At 46.2% G+C, this 22,337-nt stretch overlaps 1 protein-coding gene across 5 annotated transcripts in view; it reads left to right on the top strand.

Moving 5' to 3' along the window:
• LOC138751914 (sodium channel protein type 1 subunit alpha-like) overlaps nt 1-22,337 on the top strand; it is a 299,966-nt gene that overhangs the window by 65,978 nt on the left and 211,651 nt on the right. For 4 of the 5 annotated variants that reach the window (XM_069914864.1, XM_069914862.1, XM_069914863.1 and 1 more), the window contains exons 9-10: nt 6,120-6,479; nt 20,508-20,646. In XM_069914864.1, the coding sequence (XP_069770965.1) occupies nt 6,120-6,479; nt 20,508-20,646 (499 nt within the window). The remainder of the gene's footprint in view (nt 1-6,119; nt 6,480-20,507; nt 20,647-22,337) is intronic. The other variant, XM_069914861.1, reaches the window with a different exon arrangement.

Raw genomic sequence — 22,337 nt, 5'->3', positions numbered from 1 at the left:
GTCCTCTGGTGCTTGCTGATTGGCTACCTTCACTTTGTACACGTCCTCTGGTGCTTGCTGATTGGCTACCTTCACTTTGTACACGTCCTCTGGTGCTTGCTGATTGGCTACCTTCACTTTGTACACGTCCTCTGGTGCTTGCTGATTGGCTACCTTCACTTTGTACACGTCCTCTGGTGCTTGCTGATTGGCTACCTTCACTTTGTACACGTCCTCTGGTGTTTGCTGATTGGCTACCTTCACTTTGTACACGTCCTCTGGTGCTTGCTGATTGGCTACCTTCACTTTGTACACGTCCTCTGGTGTTTGCTGATTGGCTACCTTCACTTTGTACACGTCCTCTGGTGCTTGCTGATTGGCTACCTTCACTTTGTACACGTCCTCTGGTGCTTGCTGATTGGCTACCTTCACTTTGTACACGTCCTCTGGTGCTTGCTGATTGGCTACCTTCACTTTGTACACGTCCTCTGGTGTTTGCTGATTGGCTACCTTCACTTTGTACACGTCCTCTGGTGTTTGCTGATTGGCTACCTTCACTTTGTACACGTCCTCTGGTGCTTGCTGATTGGCTACCTTCACTTTGTACACGTCCTCTGGTGCTTGCTGATTGGCTACCTTCACTTTGTACACGTCCTCTGGTGTTTGCTGATTGGCTACCTTCACTTTGTACACGTCCTCTGGTGTTTGCTGATTGGCTACCTTCACTTTGTACACGTCCTCTGGTGTTTGCTGATTGGCTACCTTCACTTTGTACACGTCCTCTGGTGCTTGCTGATTGGCTACCTTCACTTTGTACACGTCCTCTGGTGTTTGCTGATTGGCTACCTTCACTTTGTACACGTCCTCTGGTGTTTGCTGATTGGCTACCTTCACTTTGTACACGTCCTCTGGTGTTTGCTGATTGGCTACCTTCACTTTGTACACGTCCTCTGGTGTTTGCTGATTGGCTACCTTCACTTTGTACACGTCCTCTGGTGCTTGCTGATTGGCTACCTTCACTTTGTACACGTCCTCTGGTGCTTGCTGATTGGCTACCTTCACTTTGTACACGTCCTCTGGTGCTTGCTGATTGGCTACCTTCACTTTGTACACGTCCTCTGGTGCTTGCTGATTGGCTACCTTCACTTTGTACACGTCCTCTGGTGCTTGCTGATTGGCTACCTTCACTTTGTACACGTCCTCTGGTGCTTGCTGATTGGCTACCTTCACTTTGTACACGTCCTCTGGTGCTTGCTGATTGGCTACCTTCACTTTGTACACGTCCTCTGGTGCTTGCTGATTGGCTACCTTCACTTTGTACACGTCCTCTGGTGCTTGCTGATTGGCTACCTTCACTTTGTACACGTCCTCTGGTGCTTGCTGATTGGCTACCTTCACTTTGTACACGTCCTCTGGTGCTTGCTGATTGGCTACCTTCACTTTGTACACGTCCTCTGGTGCTTGCTGATTGGCTACCTTCACTTTGTACACGTCCTCTGGTGCTTGCTGATTGGCTACCTTCACTTTGTACACGTCCTCTGGTGTTTGCTGATTGGCTACCTTCACTTTGTACACGTCCTCTGGTGCTTGCTGATTGGCTACCTTCACTTTGTACACGTCCTCTGGTGCTTGCTGATTGGCTACCTTCACTTTGTACACGTCCTCTGGTGCTTGCTGATTGGCTACCTTCACTTTGTACACGTCCTCTGGTGCTTGCTGATTGGCTACCTTCACTTTGTACACGTCCTCTGGTGCTTGCTGATTGGCTACCTTCACTTTGTACACGTCCTCTGGTGCTTGCTGATTGGCTACCTTCACTTTGTACACGTCCTCTGGTGCTTGCTGATTGGCTACCTTCACTTTGTACACGTCCTCTGGTGCTTGCTGATTGGCTACCTTCACTTTGTACACGTCCTCTGGTGCTTGCTGATTGGCTACCTTCACTTTGTACACGTCCTCTGGTGTTTGCTGATTGGCTACCTTCACTTTGTACACGTCCTCTGGTGCTTGCTGATTGGCTACCTTCACTTTGTACACGTCCTCTGGTGCTTGCTGATTGGCTACCTTCACTTTGTACACGTCCTCTGGTGTTTGCTGATTGGCTACCTTCACTTTGTACACGTCCTCTGGTGTTTGCTGATTGGCTACCTTCACTTTGTACACGTCCTCTGGTGCTTGCTGATTGGCTACCTTCACTTTGTACACGTCCTCTGGTGCTTGCTGATTGGCTACCTTCACTTTGTACACGTCCTCTGGTGTTTGCTGATTGGCTACCTTCACTTTGTACATGTCCTCTGGTGCTTGCTGATTGGCTACCTTCACTTTGTACACGTCCTCTGGTGCTTGCTGATTGGCTACCTTCACTTTGTACACGTCCTCTGGTGCTTGCTGATTGGCTACCTTCACTTTGTACACGTCCTCTGGTGCTTGCTGATTGGCTACCTTCACTTTGTACACGTCCTCTGGTGTTTGCTGATTGGCTACCTTCACTTTGTACACGTCCTCTGGTGCTTGCTGATTGGCTACCTTCACTTTGTACACGTCCTCTGGTGTTTGCTGATTGGCTACCTTCACTTTGTACACGTCCTCTGGTGCTTGCTGATTGGCTACCTTCACTTTGTACACGTCCTCTGGTGCTTGCTGATTGGCTACCTTCACTTTGTACACGTCCTCTGGTGCTTGCTGATTGGCTACCTTCACTTTGTACACGTCCTCTGGTGTTTGCTGATTGGCTACCTTCACTTTGTACACGTCCTCTGGTGTTTGCTGATTGGCTACCTTCACTTTGTACACGTCCTCTGGTGTTTGCTGATTGGCTACCTTCACTTTGTACACGTCCTCTGGTGTTTGCTGATTGGCTATCATCTCATTGATAAAGTCTCCTCTCATCCTTCTACGCTCCGATTAGAAAAGTCCCAGCTCTGCTAACCTTGCCTCATAAGGCTTGTTTCCTAATCTTCTGATAGTGAGGGGTGGGGCAGGGGGGAAAAAGAATATATGAAATGCCAGAGGAGATATTGGAGGCAGATAAAATCTAGCAGGCATTTGGACCAGAAAGGCGATATACAGCCGACTGCGGCCAGATGGGATAAGCTTGAATGGACATGGTCAATGTGGGCAGGTTGAGCAGAAGGACCCGTTTCAGTGCTGTATGGCTTTGTAACTGTCCTTAATTGCAGGAAATAGGCTCCTCTGTCCATGATGTCTGACATTCATGAAGATCATGGCAAATCTGTGGTTTAATTCTGATACACCTGGTAAAAGTTTTCAATATAAACAACTTGGCACTCCTGTTGACTGGTTACTGCGGCTGAGTCCATACCAGCTCAATATTGAACCTCAGATCCACCCCCCCCCCCCCCCCCCCCGATCACCCCCCCACCACCCCCGGGATGTGGACAGAGGATGGTGACATCCGCTTCCAGGATGGGGTAAGGCCAGGTCAGTACTGATTCTTGTAAAAGGAGTACAATATCCGAACCTGCTGGAGAAACTCAGCAGGTCACACAGCGTCTGCAGGAAGTATTAGGGGTAATGAGCATTTCAGGCCTGGACCGTTAGTCATGGTAAGCAAAAACAGGCAAGGGTCTGAATAAAACGGTGGGGGGGAGAGGAGGGAAGAACAGGCTAACAAGCCATCGGTGGGTGGGTAGAAGCTGAAGTGCTGGGGGAGGGGGTGGCTTTCTGAATGGAGTGGGAAGAAAAGGGGGCGGGGAGCTGAAGGAAAGGAGACAGAGTGATGGGGAAGAGAGAGGGGTTAAGAGAAATTGGAGATGTCACTGATAATGCCATCTAGTTGCAGAGCACCCAGATGGAATATAAGGTGTGGGAAGAAGATTGGATTGACTTTATTGCAGGACAGAGCTTTGGGCAAGGGAGATGGAGTTGGTTGGAACATGTGGTGAATAATTTGGATGAACATCACCAACTGGCCCTTGGTCAATTGAGCTGGGGGTGCATCCATCACCAGGATGGCACAGCAGATGGAGCTGCTGCCTGGCAGCACCAGAGACTTGGGTACGATCCTGATCTTGGGCACTGTCCATGTGGATTTTGCACACTCCCCATGGATTCTCTCTGCGTGATCCTGTGGTGGTGGTGGGGGGGGGGGGGGTGTTGGCCATAGTCTGTGGTGGGTGGTGGAATCTGGGCGGAATTGAGGAGAATGGTAGGGGAGAATTAATAAAAAGGATCAGGTCAGGATTGATATGAATGGATGGTCGGTGGTGGGTCATGAGGAGAAACAGGCCCTTCATCCCAATAAGGCTATTCTGGCCATCAACCATCCATCCTGTGTGAGGCATTAGATCCCTCAAGTACACTGATAAGGAGTGCAACATCAATGGACTGCATATAGAGTGTTCTCTTCCAGGGGAGAGGTTTCGGAGGAACCAAAGGGGAAATTCTTTCACTCAGAGGGTGGAACAAGTTGCCAGAGCAAACTGTGGAAGGGGGCACAGTCACAGCATTGAAAAGACATTGGGACAAGTTCGTGGATGAGAAAGTTTTACAGGGATATGGGCCGAATGCAGACCAATGGGGCAACTGAGTTGGCATGGAAGAGTCACCACGGCTCAGATACCCTTGTGTGTGCTCATGAAGGGTACAGCCATCATTACACCACATTCAGGGACAGGGGAGAGCTTTAAGAGGGACCTCAGGGACGTCTTTCACTTAGAGGGTGGTCCATATGTGGAATGAGCTGAATGGTGTAGAAGTGGGTACCATTACAAAGCTCAAAAGCCATTTGGATGGATATATGAATAGGAAGGACTTAGGATATGCACCAAATGCAGAAATGTTGGTTACCCTTTACTTCCCACGGATACTGCATGACCTACTGTTAGGTCTCTCGTCTGAGTCCTACTGGTACCATGTAACCAGTACTACTGGTTGCATGGTCAGGTGGTACTGGCTTGCCTGGTGCGGAAGGTGGCTAGACACCCTGCAGGATGAAAAACAAGACCTGTCAAAGGGCGGAGAAGCCCCCTCGTAGGGTCAACGGCCATCTAGCAGATACATGGCATGAAGCGCGGAAAGGGCATCCCCTTGCTTTGAAGCTTGGTCAGGCCATTCACTGAAACAGAACTTCCTTTACCACTGGATCTGGGAGGTGATGTCGAGAGGGTGGGTCTGGACCTGTGCAACCCCCTACACACCTAAATCTATTCACGCACACGCTGTTCCTTCTGGGCAGTGGGGTGTCCTCATATCAAACCCCACACTCTGACTGAAAGGAACTAGAATTAGAAGAGAGTGACATGCTGAGTTTACCCATCGTGTTTGTGTATGGCGCCTTTATCTTTTGAATGTCCCTATTGTAGCAACCTCCATCACCACCTCCCAGGCAATAGATTCCAGGCACCCACCATTCTCTGTGTAAAATAAATCTCACCTCTGACGTCTCCCCTAAAGTTTTCTCCCCTCACCTTAAACAGATGTGCTCTGGTAATTGCAAAAAGCTTCTGGCTGTCCAGCCCATCTCAGCCCCTCATCATCTCACATACGCCTCTCTTCAGTCATCTCCTTTGTTGTTTTAAAACTTCATAACACTGGATAACAATTTTTTTCAAAAGATTCGCTTCCTGAAAAACAAATTGGGGATTATGATCGACAACTTCAAGCTGAACACGAAGATAATTTCAGATATGCTTGGTTTGAGTTACAGGGAAAGTCTGGGACTTTATTCCCTAGAGCGTAGAAGATTGAGAGGTGATTTGATAGGGGTATTTAAAATTAAGAGGGAGATAGATAGAGTCAACGTGGACAGGCTTTCTGCTTTTAGATTCAGATTGAAAATCCATAAAATACACCCAAAAGTGTTCAGGAAGCAAAATCTTTGTTGTCCAGAGTAATTAAACCCACTTCTCCCCTTTTCTCTAGCAATTTGAAAACTTTTTACCTGGACTGGGACTGACCCAGAATGCCAACTTGGTCGGCATTGTGGAGTTGGGCTGAAGGGTCTGTTCCATGCTGTACCTCTCTGTAACTCTGACTATATGGACATGTGAGTGAAGCGCCTGGCGTGTGCTAATGGAGGGTTTGGACTGGGTGAGATTGGCCCGTCTTCCTCCACTGGCGAGCAGTGTGTGTTGGTGTTTGTAGGAGCCACCCAAAATGTCCCTCCTATCTCTCCGCAGCCCTTTCTGACGCCCATTCTCACCAACCGCCATCCGCTGCGGCGGAGCAGCATTTTCCGCTTCCGGACTCACTCGGTGGATGCCGTCCTGGAGAACACATTCTCGGATGACGAAGGCAGTGTCTTCGATGAGAGCGAGAGTATCCGGAGTTCACTGTGCCTGCCGACGCTCCACCGCACCAACAGCAACCAGAGCCACGGCAGCCAGCGATCGGGGGCGGCGGCGCCCCAAGGGCGCCGCAAGCTGCACAGTTCTGTGGACCAGAACGGCGTTGTTTCAGTGGTCGGAGGATCCCCTGTCTCACCGAGCATGCTGTGCCTTCCCCAAGTGACCGTGGACAAGCCATTCAACGAGGACAATGTAAGAACTTCTCACAACTTTCATGTCCATGGTTTGAATTTTAAAGGAGGAATGTTGATGATCATGGAATGTTGGTATTGATGATGTTATTGATAAGAACATAAGACATAGGAGCTGAAATAGGCTTTTCAGCCCATCGAGTCTGTCCCACCATTTTCCCACTCAGCCCCCACTGCCCAGCCTTCTCCCCATAATCTTTGAGGCCCTGGCTAAACAAGAACCTATCAATTTCTCCCTAAAATACATCCAATGATTTGGCCTCCATAACTGCCTGTGGCAAGAAATTCCACAGATTCACCGCCCTCTGGGTGAAGAAATTCATCTGCGTCTTTGTTCTATCAATTCAATCCTGAATTTGTGCCATTTTGTCCTGGACTCTCCATCGTGGGAAACAACCTTTCTACATCTACTCTGTCCATGTGTTTCAACATTTGAAATGTTTCAATGAAATTCCCCCCCCACCCCCCCCATTCTTCTAAATCCAACAAGTACAGGCCAAGAGGTGTCAAGCATTCCTGTTAATGATAACTACTTCATACACAAGAATTAGAAGCAGGAGGAGCCAATCCAGCCCATTGAGTCTGTTCCACCATTCAATGTGATCATGGATGATCTGATGATCGGCTCATCTCTCCCTACCTGCCCTTTTACCCAGATCCCTTAATTCCCCTACTATGTAAAAAAAACTATCCAACATTGTCAAATATATTTACTGAGGTCGCCTCCACTGCTTCAATGGGCAGCAAATTTCACAGATTCACCACCCTCTGGAAAAACCAGTTCCTCCTTATCTCCGTCCTAATTGTAGTACCCTGAACCTTGAGGCTTTGTACCCTTGTTCTGGTCTCCCCCTCCAATTACCTACCTCTATCAAATCAATACCTTTCATGAATTTTAATGTTTCTATAAGATCCCCTCTCATTCTTCTAAATTCCAGCGAGTACAGTCCCAGATGACTCGATCTCTCCTGATAGGCTAAACCCCTCATCCCTGGAGTCAACCTGGTGAATCTACTCTGCGCTGCCTCCGAAGCTAATGCATCCTTCCTCGAAAATGGAGACTAGAACTGCAGGCAGTGCTCCAGATGTGGCCTCACTAGGTCCTTGTATAGTTTCAGCATAATCTGTAACAGAAGAAGCAAGTTACATATATTGACCATCCAATAATACAATCTAAAATTAGAAAATGCCAATCTACCATTCCTTTTAGCTTTTTGAAGATGAGCTTTATTTAAGTGGGGGTGTTTTCCTTGCCATATGTAGGAAAATATAAGCAAATCAAGTGAGTCAGAAAAAGGATTTGGGAATTAAAATTGGTGTAGATTGGAAAATTTTCATTTTAATAGAATTAATGCAACCACTCATGGAAATCGATAAAGGCAACCATCTCGATAGCAGTAATTAACCTGATAAAATAAAGTAGAAAATTTTTTCTTAAAAAAATGTTTATGACTGAGTAATTGTAAATCCATGATAGATAAATAGATCAATCTTAACAGGAAAATTAGAATATCTTTGTATAGAAAAAAGTAAAGGTAAAAGTTTGCTTTTACGCAGATTCTATTTGTATCAAGAAAACTGACTAATATGAGAAGGCAAAGCTAATTTGCTTGGTAAAGAAACATCTGGATTAGATACAAAAAACAAAGGATCATTTGCATATAAGGAAACCTTGTGTTCAATGCTGTTCCTATGGAGCCCTATAAAATCTCTACTTTCACGAAGAGTAATTGTGGAGGTTCTAATACCAAGTCAAAAAGTAATGGACTTAAAGGACAATCTTGACGAGTACCCCGTTGAAGATTAAAAGGTTTTTATTTCTGTAAATTAGTAAGAATTGAGGTGGTAAGACATAAATAAATTTAATACATTTAATAAAATATGGTCCAAAATTAAATTTTTCCAAAATGGCAAATAGATAACACCATTCCACCTGATCAAAAGCTTCCTCTCCATCTAGAGAGAGAACACATTCAAGGGATGGAATGGAAGATAAATAAAAATATTCAATAAATGGTGTATATTAAAATAAGAATAACTATTTTGATCTTCAGAAGTGATTATTGGTAAAATATTCTCCAATCTATGGCCAATATTTTAGATAAAATCATCATATCTACGTTAAATAAAGAAATAAGCTGAAAAGTAGCACATTCATATGGCTCTTTCCCCTTTTTTCAGAATAAGAGAAATACAAGCTTCATTAAAAGATGATGGAAGATTCCCTTGTATTAAGCACAGAACTTAATTGGGGCACAAACAATTTGGAAAAGGATTTATAAAATTCCACGGGATACCCATCAGGTCCTGGAGATTTATCAGGTTGTAAAGAGGAAACAGCAAAAAAAAATTCCTCTTGAGAAATAGGTGCCTTCAGACTCATATGTTTAATCTGAGAAAGCATAGGCAAATTAAGGCAGTCCAGAAAATCTGACATTGAAGTACTATTATTATTGGATTCAGAAGTATGCAATCTGGAATAGCATTCTCTAAATGTATCATTTACTTTAGAATGGTCAGTAGTATCCGACACGCCTTCTATCCGAATCTTATTAATTTGCCATTCCTTTCAATTGGCGAGCCAAAAGCTTACCAGACTTTTCACCAGCTGTTCAATGGGAAAATTAAAAAGAAGATCAAATTTAGTTTTAAGTCTCCTCTCCTTTTATATAAACTAGGGTTTTAACTTGTGCATACGGTAAGTCAATTTGTTTGATCTGACTTAATCTAATCTTGCCTTATTAGTCTTCTTCTTCAGCTTCATAAGAAATAATCTGTAGGGGAGCCACTACCACTTCTCCTGGCAGCTCGTTGCTTAAATCCATCAGTCTCTGTCTTTGGTAGCCCCTACACTCCAGAGGCAATTCACAGTGGCTGATTCCTCTCACCTGGAAGAATTCCATGTGGTTGCAGGGGTAGCTGGCAAACTTCACACTGACCTCGGCAGAGTTCAGGATTGAACCGGAGTCACTTGAACTCCGAGGCAGCGGCTTTATGCACTGCCAAGTTTTTGAAGCAGCCTTTTGTGAAATAGTGAACAAAATTTTGATGACCATAAGGCAGGGGAGCAGAAATTGGCTACTCAGGCCATCGAGCCTGCCTCGCCATTTATTCGTGAGCTGACCCATTTCCTCACTCAGCCCCACTAATCGACGTTTGATATAAATAAGAACCTATCAATTTCTGCCTTAAATACACCCAATGACCAAAACTGCACGTGGCGACAAATTCTGCAGATTCACCACCCTCAGGCTGAAGAAATTCCTCCGCGTCTCTGATCCAAGTGGACACTCCTTCAGTCATGAAGTTGTGCCCACTTGTCCTCGACTCTCCCACCATGGGAAACAACCTTTATACAGTGTGCTCCTTCAAGACTTCAAATGTTTCCATGAGATCCCCCCTCATTCTTCTCAATTCCAATGAGCACAGGGCTAGAGCGCTTGCTTTCAAATGGGAGTGGAGGATTGCGGCTCACAGTGGCGGAGCAGAAGAAGAGACCTGTCATCTTGTGGCAACAGAGTAATTTAAAGGGTGTTGAAGGGTTTGTGGTGTGCTGGGCTCTTGGAACGATCTGGAACTTTTAACCTCCGCTTCTGGTGACTATCTAGGGAGTTTGAGCTGTGGTGCTGCGTTGTACCTCTCATGGCAGCTAATGAAATCTCGCTTTACTGTTTATTTTTAGAAAAAGCTTTTGTGAGGAAAGAACATTTACAGCATCGTTAATGTTGTCAACCGCAGTAACTTGCATTTACAAGATGGTCTTCAGACAGTAAACATCCCAAAGCATGTTGTCAAATAAATTGGTGCAGTTATGCCTTTTACGCACCCGGGGTTTGAGCCTTGCCTCCATTTCTTGCTCTTCCCTCTGAACGCAAGAGTTTCCTTTGGGAAACTCCTGCTTCCTCAATCTGGTATGGGGACACCAATACCTCTGAGTGTAAATCCCAGGATATCACGGGTAAAACCTTCCCTGCTACCGAGAACATCTGCAGAGAACGCTGCTGTCGGAGGGCACCAGCGATCATCAAGGATCCACACCCCTCAGCACACGATCTGTTCTCGCTGTTGCCATCAGAAGAAAGGTGTAGGCGCCACAAGACTCACACCACCAGGTTCAGGAACAGCTGCTACCCCTCCACCATCAGATTCCTCAATGACAAACTCAAATCAGAGACTCATTTAAGGACTCTTAGTTTTGAATTTTATTGATATTTTTAAATTGCACAGTCAGTTTGTTTACATTTGTTTATATATATATATATATATATATATATATATACCTTGAGTACAGTTTTTTTGGACTACCAGTGAGTGGTGATTCAGCCTTGCCTGCAGGAAAAAGGACAATAAATTGGAAATCTAATCTAATCCAAATCTACCTGCAATCTAATCTTCCTCTGACATCCCAAAGCTTGAGGTTAATTGGCTACTGTAAATATTAATGTTAACACAGTATATGTAAAAGTTGGTGGAAAAGAGGATGAAAAGAGTCTTTGCCTCCGATGGACGCTGTGTGACCTGCTTAGTTTCCGCAGGGTTTAAGACAGCCATCCCGGTACCCAAGTGGGTGACAATAACAGGTCTTGATGACTACCGCCCTGTGGCACTGACTTCTACCATTATGAAATGCTTGGAGCATCTGGTGATGGAACACATCAAAGCACACCTCTTGGAGATGCTGGACCCATTTTAATTCACCTATAGAAGAAACTGTTCCACAAGCGATGCTAAAGCCTTGTCCCTTCATTCCATCCTGACCCACCTGGAGAATGACACCTCATATGTCAGGCTGCTGTTCATTGACTTCAGCTCGATTGTTCCCCAGAGGCTGGTGGAGAAGCTGTCCTTGCTGGGACTCAACACCTCTCTCTCTCTCTCTCTCTCTCTCTCTCTCTCTCTCACTCTCTCTCTCTCTGTAACTGGATACTGGATAGCTAACGGAAAGACCACAGTTTGTCTGGGTCAGTTGCAGAACATCGAGGACTGACGCACCTCAGGTCTGTGTACTCAGCCCATTCCTGTTCATGCTACCGGCCCACGACTGCATCACCAGATCCAGCTCCAACAATGTCATCAAGTTGGCAGATGACACGACAGGAGTCGGCCTCGTCGGCAATAGCGATGAGTCGTACCGCAGAGAAGAGGGGGAAAATCTCATGAAATGGTGCGAGAGTAACAGCCTGAGTCTCAACATGGACAAAGTGAAGGAGATGATCATGGACCTCAGGAGGACCAGGAATACTACACATCAGCCACTCTGTAGTGGAGAGAGTGGAGAGCACCAAGTTCCTTGGAGTTCACTTAACTAGTGACCTATCATGACATTCAACATCTCTTCACTTGTCAGGAAGGAGCTACAGTGACTCCACTTCCTGAGAAGACTGAAGCGGCCAAGTCTACTGGCCACCATCACGTCAACCTTCTACAGGAGCTCTATCGAGAGTGTCCTGCCCAGCTGCATCACAGCGTGGTGCGGTTACTGCAGAGAAATGGTTCAGAGGTTAATCCACAGGACTGCACTCGAAGTAGGCAGAAAGCAGTAAACATTGTGAAAGACTCCACACATCCCGCATGTAAACTGTTATCCCTTTTGCCATCTGGCAGGAGGTACCATAGCACTCGGGCCCTTACGTCCAGAGTGGGAATCAGCTTTTTTCCCCCCAAGTCATCAGGCTCCTGAACTCCCAATACAGATGAAGATATGTCTTAGTACATTGTTAACTGCTTTCCTAACTTGCATCTCTGTAAATATGCTCCGTGGTCCTGGAGAAACGCTATCTTGTCCTACTATGCGAACATAGTACGAATGTTAAATAAAGTTGACTTGAGTAGCCAAGAGGATCGCTGCAGTTTCACACCCCCCAACATCGATGGGATCTACCAGGATCATTGTCAAAACCATTGAGGACCCCCTTCCCACCCTGCACACAGCATCTTTCAGCTGCTCCCGTCGGGGAAAAGACACAGGAGGATCAGAGCCAGCGCCACCAGGGAAAGGAACCGCTTCTTCCCATGGGCAGTGAGAATGCAGAACGGCCAAAGGATCTCCTCGCACTAACCCACTGAGACTCTCATATTTATGAAAGAGCATTTATTTATTTGTATAGATGAAATACGTGTCCTGCATATATATTGTTCGTCTGTATGTGTGTTAAGACTGGTTGTGTGTCTGCATGTTTTGAACTGAGGGCCAGAGAACGCTGTTTCATTGGGTTGTACTTGAACAATCAGATGACAATAACCTTGACTTGACTTTCACTAGCACTTTTGTTTATCTACTCCAATAACAGCACCTACAGACTTTCCTGTTTCATGTCTGATGTACCAATATGCATTTCCCACGTTCACTGATGTAGCATGAAGAATTTAAATTTAAATGTAGACATACACCACAGTAACAGGCCATTTCGGCCCAAGAGCCTGTACTGCCCAATTACACCCAATTGACCTACGTTTTGAAGTCAACAGTCAAGCTGCACACAGCAAGCTCGATGGTGACCCCTCGGCCTCCCTCTCCCCAGGGAAAGATAGAGCTCCTGTAGAAGGTTGACGTGATGGTGGCCAGTAGCCTTGGCCGCTTCAGTCTTCTCAGGAAGTGGAGTCACTGTAGCTCCTTCCTGACAAGTGAAGAGATGTTGAATGTCCATGATAGGTCACTAGTTAAGTGAACTCCAAGGAACTTGATGCTCTCCACTCTCTCCACTACAGAGTGGCTGATGTGTAGTATTCCTGGTCCTCCTGAAGTCCACGATCATCTCCTTCACTTTGTCCCAATCCAGCACCCCGGAGACAATGTAAAGTGGCCAGTTCATCTCACCTGGAGGAAATCCATGAGGTTGCACCTCTCTCCCTTTCAGGCAGCACCCAGCTCATTGGTCACCTGACCCCCAACCTCATATTTATATCATCAAACAGAAGTGAAAAAAAACCTCTGCTGGTATCAGACTGAAGGAGGACACATCTTCAGGACTGAAGGGCATCCATTTAAAACAGATGGGGAGGAATGCCTTTATGCAGAGAGGTGAACCTCTGGAATTTGCTGCCATGCTCTGGAGGCCATTGTTGGGTGTATTTAAGGCAGAGATTGATAGGTATCTGAATAGTCGGGGCATCAAAGGTCAAGGGGAGAAATGGATCATGATGGAATGGTGGGCTAAATTACTCCTATATCTTGCAGTCTTATGGTCCATTTTTAGGCCATGGCCCCATTAGGACTCTCCTCATCATTTATGCACCCCCTTCCCTGTGGGAAGAAGCTCGAATGAAGTCCTTATTTTGATGCTTCTGTAATATCTTTTTGATGGTAGTTGGTTGAACATACTGCGCGCTGTATGGAAGGTGTTTCTATTATTACCTGAGCCCTCTTTAAGCAGAGCTCCCAGTTTAAAAGAAACCGGGGGGTGTAGGGTAATGGGGTGTGAAATGGGTGGCCGGACTCATGGTCTAAAGTGGCCTGTTACCATGCTGTATGTTTAAATTTAAATTTCAGTGTTTCCCTCTGATCCTCTTGGCTGTTTTAATCCTTTTCAGCCACCGTACAACCCAATGGTGCTCCTGTAAAATGTTATCAAGATGGGGGATGATCACCTTGCCCTCCTCAACCTCCTTAGGACGTGTAGGAACTGCTGTGCCTTCCTGACTAATGAGGAGGTGCTGTGGGTCCAGGATAGTTCGTCCTTCATATGCACGCCAAGGAACTTTGTGCTCTCCACTCTCTCCACAATGGAACCCTTCACATATGGTGGAGAATGGTGAACCCTCAACCTCTTGAAGTGCAAGATGTTTGACACTGGAACACCGGGCTTTAAAATCATATTGTCCACATTTTAACCAGGCCCTCTTTCTTTATGAAGAAATTGCTTGTCCCACACGTGACATCCTTACATGATCTAAGTGTTCAGGAATGCCTTGGGTGATGCAGAGTGAGAAGTGTTCTACCCGTGATTTGTTGACATGAGCTTTCAACAGATCTAAATGAATGCCCTTAGGGGCCAGAAGCAGGAGGAATCTTGCAGGGCTGTGTTGGAATAATTTGAAAATCTGTTCACTTAAAGGATCAGTGCGTTCTTCACAGAATGCAGGGCTGAACATATTGTTCGGACACTGTTGGCAGAAAATTAAATGTCAACACTGAGCCAGCCCTGGAACGGTTAAGACGAGCCATACCAAATTATGATCTTTTCAAAATCACTGGATAAGTGTCACCTTGAGATGGAAAAAGAGAATTTATTTATTATAACCTGGAATGACAAAGTGGTGGATCCATACTAAAGGATATCTGAGGCTGAAGAACACACAGGCGGTGGACTGTGGGTGACTCAAGGCGAGGATCCTAGGTAGGCTGATGGGAATTGCGGTCAAGGGTCAGGGGATTGTAGACTGCTGGAGACTGGTTGAAGGGATACCAGATATCAGAACCGGGATACGAGAGGGTGCTGGAGGCTTCCTGATTGTCAGGGATGTTCATCTGGAGATCAAGATGCTGATGGTTTGGACCGAAGCCTGCGTGGCTGCAAGAATGCTGGAGGCAAAGTCATGGACATTCATTCAGCGATTCTGGCGGAACTCTCTTTTGTTTCTCTTATCTCTGGCTGTAAGGATCGGCTGGTTGAGTGGTGACACACCAACAACATTGTACTCAATGCTAGCAAAACCAGGGAGATGATTATGGACTTCAGAAGGAAGTCAGGAGAACACAAACCAGTCTGCATCAGTCGTGGAGAAGGTCAAGATCTTCAAATTCCTTGCCATCAATATCTCTCAGGGTCTGTCCTGGAGCCTCCACGTTGATGCAATCACGAAGGCTCACCAACGATGTTTGAGGAGATTTGGTACGTCACCAAAGACTCTCGAAAACTTCCACAGGTGTATTGCGGAGAGCATTCTGGCTGGCTGCATCACTGTCTGTTACAGAGAGGCCAACACTCAGGACAAGAAAAAACTCCAGAGGGTTGTTGACTCAGCCTGCGACATCACAGGTCCCAGTGTTCACTCCATTGAGGTCATCTACCCGATGCAATATCTTAAGAAAGTAGCCTGTATCCGCAAGGATCCCCGCCACCCAGGCCATGCTCTCTTCTCTCTGTTAAATCAGGAAAAAGGTACAGGAGCCTGAAGACGAGCACTCAGCGGCACAAGGACAGCTTCTTCCCCTCCGCCATATGATTGCTGAATGATCAATGAACCAAAGACACTGCTGTTCTTGCGCTTTTTTAAAATTTATTTTGTAAGGTGACTTACAGCATTATGACACTTCCGCAAAATGACGAATTTTGTGACATTCATGACAATAAATTCTGATTCCTGACGAAAGGAAGTTTTGTGCAATATCACATTTTCCGTTTTATGAAATGACAAAATAATCTTGAATCTTGACTCGCGTCCAAAAGAAATCTTTGGGGGAGGAAGGTTTTCAGAATATCGAGGAGAGTGGGGCTCTTTCCACAAACGAGTACAAATATACTGCGCTCTTTCCAGATCCCGGGATGATCAGAAATGCTGCGACCCTCAGGAGCCTTCACACTAATGAATTCCTCTTTCAAATACCCTGTGGCATACAAATTTGAAGACACACAATACCCACCTCCTGAATTATTTTTACCTCGTTGTTGGCTGTTGGCTCGGAGCTGGTGTCCCGGTGAGGTTGGGCACCTTGCCAGCTGGGAGTTCGAAAAGCAAAACAGCATCCTGCCTCTCTGTGCCGAGGGACGGCAACCGCAACGCAAAAACAAATTAAGCTGCGTTAGTGTTGGAAACGTGTGTTCTCTGAAGAGCCTGCGGTGAATGAAGGAGCATTGCCTTCCATCGGGACCACTGCAGCTGCTGCAAAGCCTGCAGTGCTATAAGTTGGCAGGTTCTGCTGCATCTGTACAAGGGACTGGTGAGGCCGCATCTGGAGCCCTGCGTGCAATTCTGGTCTCCTGACTCAAGGAAGGATGGACTGGCTTTGGAGGCGGTGCAGAGGAGGATCACCAGGTTGATGAGGGGGTCGGCCTATGAGAAGAGATGGGGGGGAGAGGGGAGTCCTGGGGCTGCACTGGCTGGAATTTAGAAGAATCAGAGGGGAATCTTATAGAAATGTATAAAATGATGAAAGGCAGAGATAAGATAGAGACAGGTAAGTTGTTCCCATTGGTAGGGGAGACCAGAACAGGGGAACAGAGCCTCAAGATTCAGGGCAGTAGATTTAGGACGGAAATGAGGAGGAACTGCTTTTCCCAGAGGGTGGGGAATCATGGAATTCACTGCCCATTGAAACAGTGGAGGCAACCTCAGTAAATATAGTTAAGACAAGGTTGGATAGATTTTTACATAGTAGGGGAATTAAGGGATACTGGGGAAAAGGCAGGTCGGTGAAGACAGACCTCTCATCAGATCAACCATGATCACATCGAACGGCGGAGCAGGCTTGATGGGCCGAACGGCCGACTCCTGCTCTTAGTTCTTCCGGGCTTATGTTCTTAAAACTGAGGTGACTTGGTCGCAGAGGCAGTGCAATTCACGTGACCCAGAAGCCCATCCACCCTCTCCCAGCGATTTCATCTCCTGGTGGAAGAGATGATGCAAAATTAGCCTGAACCCAAGTGTATTTGTGCAACTGGAACTCCAAAATATTTATCGGCGCACCTTCACCATTGAGGCTGCATCCACTTCTGCTCCAGCAACATCGCCTAAGGGGGATTTGATTGTATCAGTCATTGTTTCCCCTCTGAAATCAGAATCCGAAATCCCCGTTCCCTTTTGAGTCAAGTGATGGAAATCATCGTTCAAAAGGGAGAGATGCGGGTGATAAATAATAAACCAGGGACAATGATTCACCCGAGCAACAGAGGCGGGGGGTGGTGGGGGGGGCGGGGGGGGGGGGAAGCTGGAATCGTGGAAAGTTGCAGGAGTAGTCCATTCAGCCCTTCGAGCCTGTTTGTGGCTGATCATGTGACATGTCGGAGCCCAGCAGGTGACTTGGGCATATGTCTTCTGCAAAGGTTTGAATTGGATTGGATTGCAGGAATAGAAAATAAGGGACAGACATAGGGAGGGAGAGACAGGTATTTTGTGTGTGTGTGTGTGAAAGAGAGAGAGAAAGAAGGAAAAACAGGGAACGAGAGAAAAGGAGATAGAAGAAAGGAAGGAATAGTCTCTTCATCAACCCACCGACGCAGCATAAGGCCATAAGATAAAGAAGCAGAGTTCGGCAATTCGGGCCATTGAGTCTGCTCTGCCATTGAATCATGGCTCATGTATTTGACCTTGCAGCCCCACTGCCCGACCTTCTCCCCATAACCTTTGACACCCTTGCTAATTAAGAACCAATCAACCAAATCTACCCAATGACCTGGCCTCCACAGCTGACCTCGGCAATGAAATCCACAGATTCAATGCCCTCTAGCCCAAAAAGGAGCAATTTGTGGGGGGAGTTCTGCAAAATGTCATGACGTTATCCAAATTCCAAATGAGGAGGTTCTAGTCAGATTAAAGCACATTAAGGTGGATAAATCCTAAAGATCTGACCAAGTCGAAGGGGGCATGAAAAGTCTTTGGCATGAAGAATTAAGGAGAATGCCAAGGCGTTCTATGCGTATGTGAAGAACTGAAGATGGGGCCGCTAAAGTATAAGGGAGGCAACATGTCCCTGGAGGCAGAGGAGGTTGGGGAGATCCTAAATGAATACTTTGTGTCAGTATTCACAAGAGAAAAGGACCTTGATCACAGTGAGGTTGAAATAGATCAGGCCTGTGTGCTGGAGATTAAGGAAGAGGAAGTGTTGGATCTTAAAAACATCAAGATTGATGTACCCAGGGCCAGATGCGATATACCCCAGGCTGCTGTGGGAAGTGGGAGAAGAGATAGCTGGGGCAGTAGCTATGATCTTTGAATCCTCTTTGGAAGCAGGAGAGGAGCCGGAGAATTGGAGAATGGGAAATGTTGTCCCCTTGTTTAAAAAAGGTAATAGTGAGAATTCTGGGAATCAGTGGTGTGTAAACTATTGGAGAGGATTCTTAAGGATAAGATCTATGAGCATTTGAAGAAGTACAGTGTGGTCAAGGATAGTCAGCATGGCTTTGTGAAGGGAAGGTCGTGCCTCACAAGTCTAATTGAGTTTTTTGAGGATGTAACAGAAGAAATTGATAAGGGTTGGGTGGTAGATGTGGTCTATGTGGATTTTAGCAAGGCATTGACAAGGCCTCCCATGAGAGACTCATCCAGAAAGTCACGGATTTTCCACGGAATCAGTGGAAAATTAGCCATATGGATAAAAAATGGGCTTGCAGGAAGAAAGCAGAGAGTTGTAGTGGAAGGAAAGTATTCTGCGGGGAGGTCAGTGACTAGTGGGGTGCCGTAGGGATCTGTTCTGGGACCCCTGCTCTTTGTGATTTTTATAAATGACCTTGATGAAGAGGCGGAAGGATGGGTCAGTAAGTTTGCGGATGACATGAAGGTTGGAGGAGTTGTGGATGGAGCTGAAGGTGGTCGAAGGTTACAAGATGATAAAGAGAAGATGCAGAGTTGGGCAGAAAAGTGGCAGATGGAGTTCAATCCGGATAAGTGTGAGGTGATGCATTTTGGATGGTCAAACCAGAAGGCTGAGTACAGCGTTAATGGTCAGTTACTTAAGAGTGTGGATGAACAGAAGGACCTTGGGGTCCAAATTCATACAATCCTCAAGATCGCCGCACAGTTTGATAGGTTAGTTAAGAAGACTTATGGGATGCTGGAATTAATTTAATGGGGAGATTGAGTTTAGGAGGAGAGAAGTCATGTTACAACTCTCCAAATCTCTGGTAAGATCACACTTAGAGTATTGAGTTCAGTTCTGGTCATCTCATTATGGATGTATGTGAAAGCTATGGAGAGGGTGCAGAGATTTACCAGGATGTTGCCTGGATTGGGAAACAAGTCTTATGAGGCAAGGTTAGCAGATCTAGGATTATGAGAAGCAGCACCTGTTTCCCAGGGCAGGATCAGCAAACACCAGAGGTCATATGCACAAAGTGAAGGGAGGAAAATTTAGGGGAGACATCCAGGGTAAGTCTTTTTACACAGAGAGTAGTGGGTGCCTGGAATGCATTGCCTTGGATGGTGATGGAGGCTGAAACATTGGGGGCATTTAAGAGACTCTTAGACAGTCACATGGGTGAAAGAAAAATAGAGGATTATGGGGTAAGGGAGGGTTTAGTACTTTTTTATAAACGATATATGTGTCATCACAACATCAAGGGCTGAAGGGCCTGTACTGTGCTGTATTGTTCAATGTTCTAAGTGTGTCCTCAGATATCATGAAAAGCTGGGGAAGAAGTTGCTGGGGCTCTGGCTGACGTATTTGTGTCTTTGTTAGCCAAGGGTTACCTTTCAACTTCAGACCTTTCAACTTTCCCAGCACCCTCTCTTTGGTAACGCCAACGACACGCACCTTGACACTCAAACTTATGGCACATTGCTGGTGTCTTCCACAAGTCAATGGGGATATTTAAGGCAGACATAGATACATTCTTGATCAGGAAGGGAATCAAGGGTTACGGGGAGAAGGCAGGAGAATGGGGTTGAAATGGAGAGCAAATCAGCCATGATGGAATGGTGGGGTGGACTCAATGGATCAAATGGCCTAATTCCATTGGTATGGTTTATGATCTGTCCTTATCATTCAAGCCTTCCAATCCCATAAATCTTTTCTGGACTCTTTCTAGCCTAATAATACCCTTCCAACAGCTGGAAGACCGAGTCTGTACACTGTGCTCCAGGTCCGATGATGTTTTCAAATGCTTTTACTCGGTTGACACATGAGAGAGTATCTCCCGCTGCATAAAGTCATGACATTCACTCAGATCCTTGGCCACATGTTGACCATGCATGGGTCAAGTGTCTTATATATGTCACCACTGTGCCATGGGGGTGGGGGGGGGGACCGCTCTCCTGCACTCCATCCATTGGCTAAGTGGATGATGATGTGGACTGCCACAGTTCTTTAGACATCTGATTACTTAAGCAGGGATGTCACAGACTGGAACTAACTCCACTTTCGGCATCTCCTCAGCAGACCTCCCCGTCGGAAAACGAGACGAGTAAGTGTCAATTGCTGACGGATCACCGGCTGTCGGTGAGTTACCCAGAGGAATGTCAGCAGAGGGATCGGGCGGTCAGTGCTGCCAGTGTCATCACCAACACCATGGAAGGTAAGACCCAGGGGCCGGAGATGGATGGGGGAGTCCTGATAAAGGGTCTCAACCCCAGGCAATGAAAATTTTTCTCAAACAAAATATTTCAGTAACAATGGAGCAGTGATTTGCAACCTTCCCTTCCTACCCACATCCCACCTTAAGCAATCCCTTACTAATCACAGAGCACCTGAAGGCGCAGGGATTATTTAAAGTGGGATGTGAGTGGAAAGAAAAAGGTCGAGAACCACTGCACTGGTAAGAGATGGGTACAGATGGGAGGGTAGAAGGGAAAGAAATTCAAGGGGGGAGAAAGTGCAAAGAGCTGAGAAAGATAAGTCTCTGATAAGTGAAGGAAGGGGAAGGCATGGGGAGCTGGAAGAGAGGAGGGATGAGGGTGAGAGAGAGACTGGTGGAGGTCAATATTGATGCCATCTGGTTGGGCACTGCCGAGGAGGGAATATAAGGTGTTGTTGCTCTGCAGTAGACCTCAGAATCTGCAGATGTCCTTGCTTACCTCGATTTCAGGCTTTCAACCTGAAGAATTAACCCTGCTTAGAACATGATAGCACAGTACAGGCCCTTTGGCCCACAATGGTGTGCCAAACAATAGCAACAAACTAAACTTTTGCTACCTTCCACCCTTAACCCTTGATGTTTCTTGAATCCACAAGCCCATCCAAGAGTATTTTGCACCAGCCTCCACCACCACCTCTGGCAACGCATCCCAGGCACCCACATCTCCCTGTGTAAGTAAACCTATCCCTGAACCCTCAATTGGTACAGATTCCCGTTGGTGTTTGTTACTCTCACCTTGGGAAAAAAGTTGCTCGTTGTCCATCCTGACCATGCTTCACAAAATCTTGCAGACCTCTACTATTCAGAATCGAGATAAGAATCAAAATTTATGGTTGTGACATAGAAACATAGAAAATAGGTGCAGGAGTGGCCATTTGGCCCTTCAAGCCTACACCACCATTCAATAAGATCATGGCTGATCAGTACCCAGTTCCTGCCTTCTCACCATACCCCTTGATCCCCTTAGCCACAAGGGCCAAATCTAACCTACTCTTAAATATTGACAAGGAACTGGCCTCAACTACTTCTTGTGGCAAAGAATTCCACAGATCCACCACCCTCTGAGAGAAGAAAATTTTCCTCATCTCAGTCCTAAAAAACTTCACCCTTATTCTAAACTGGGACCCCTGGTTCTGGTTTTTCCTAGCATTGTTAACAACCTTCCTGCGACTAGTCTGTCTAAACCTTAAGAATTTTATATGTTTCTATAAGATCACCCCCTCAATCTTCTAAATTCCAGAGAACACAAGCTTAATCTATCCAACCTTTCTTCATATGCAAGTCCTTCCATCCCTGGCATCAGTCTAGTGAATCTACTCTGACTCCCTCCATGGCGAGGATGTCCTTCCTCAGATAAGGAGACAAAAACTGCACGCAGTACTCCAGATGTGGTCTCACCAAGGCCCCGTACAGCTGTAGCAGATCTCTCTACTCCTGGACTCAAATCCTCTCGCTATGAATGCCAACATAGCATTCATCATCCTCACCACCTGCATGCCCACTTTCAATGACTGGTGGACAGCCACACCCAAGTCTCTGCATTTCCCCTTTTCCTAAACAGATACCATTTTGATAATAGTCCTCTTTCCTGTTCTTCCTCCAAAGTGGATAATCTCACATTTATCCACATT

Source organism: Narcine bancroftii, chromosome 1 (genome assembly GCF_036971445.1).
Source record: "Narcine bancroftii isolate sNarBan1 chromosome 1, sNarBan1.hap1, whole genome shotgun sequence".
NCBI lineage: Eukaryota > Metazoa > Chordata > Chondrichthyes > Torpediniformes > Narcinidae > Narcine > Narcine bancroftii.
This window is presented reverse-complemented; position numbering and strand designations above follow the sequence as displayed.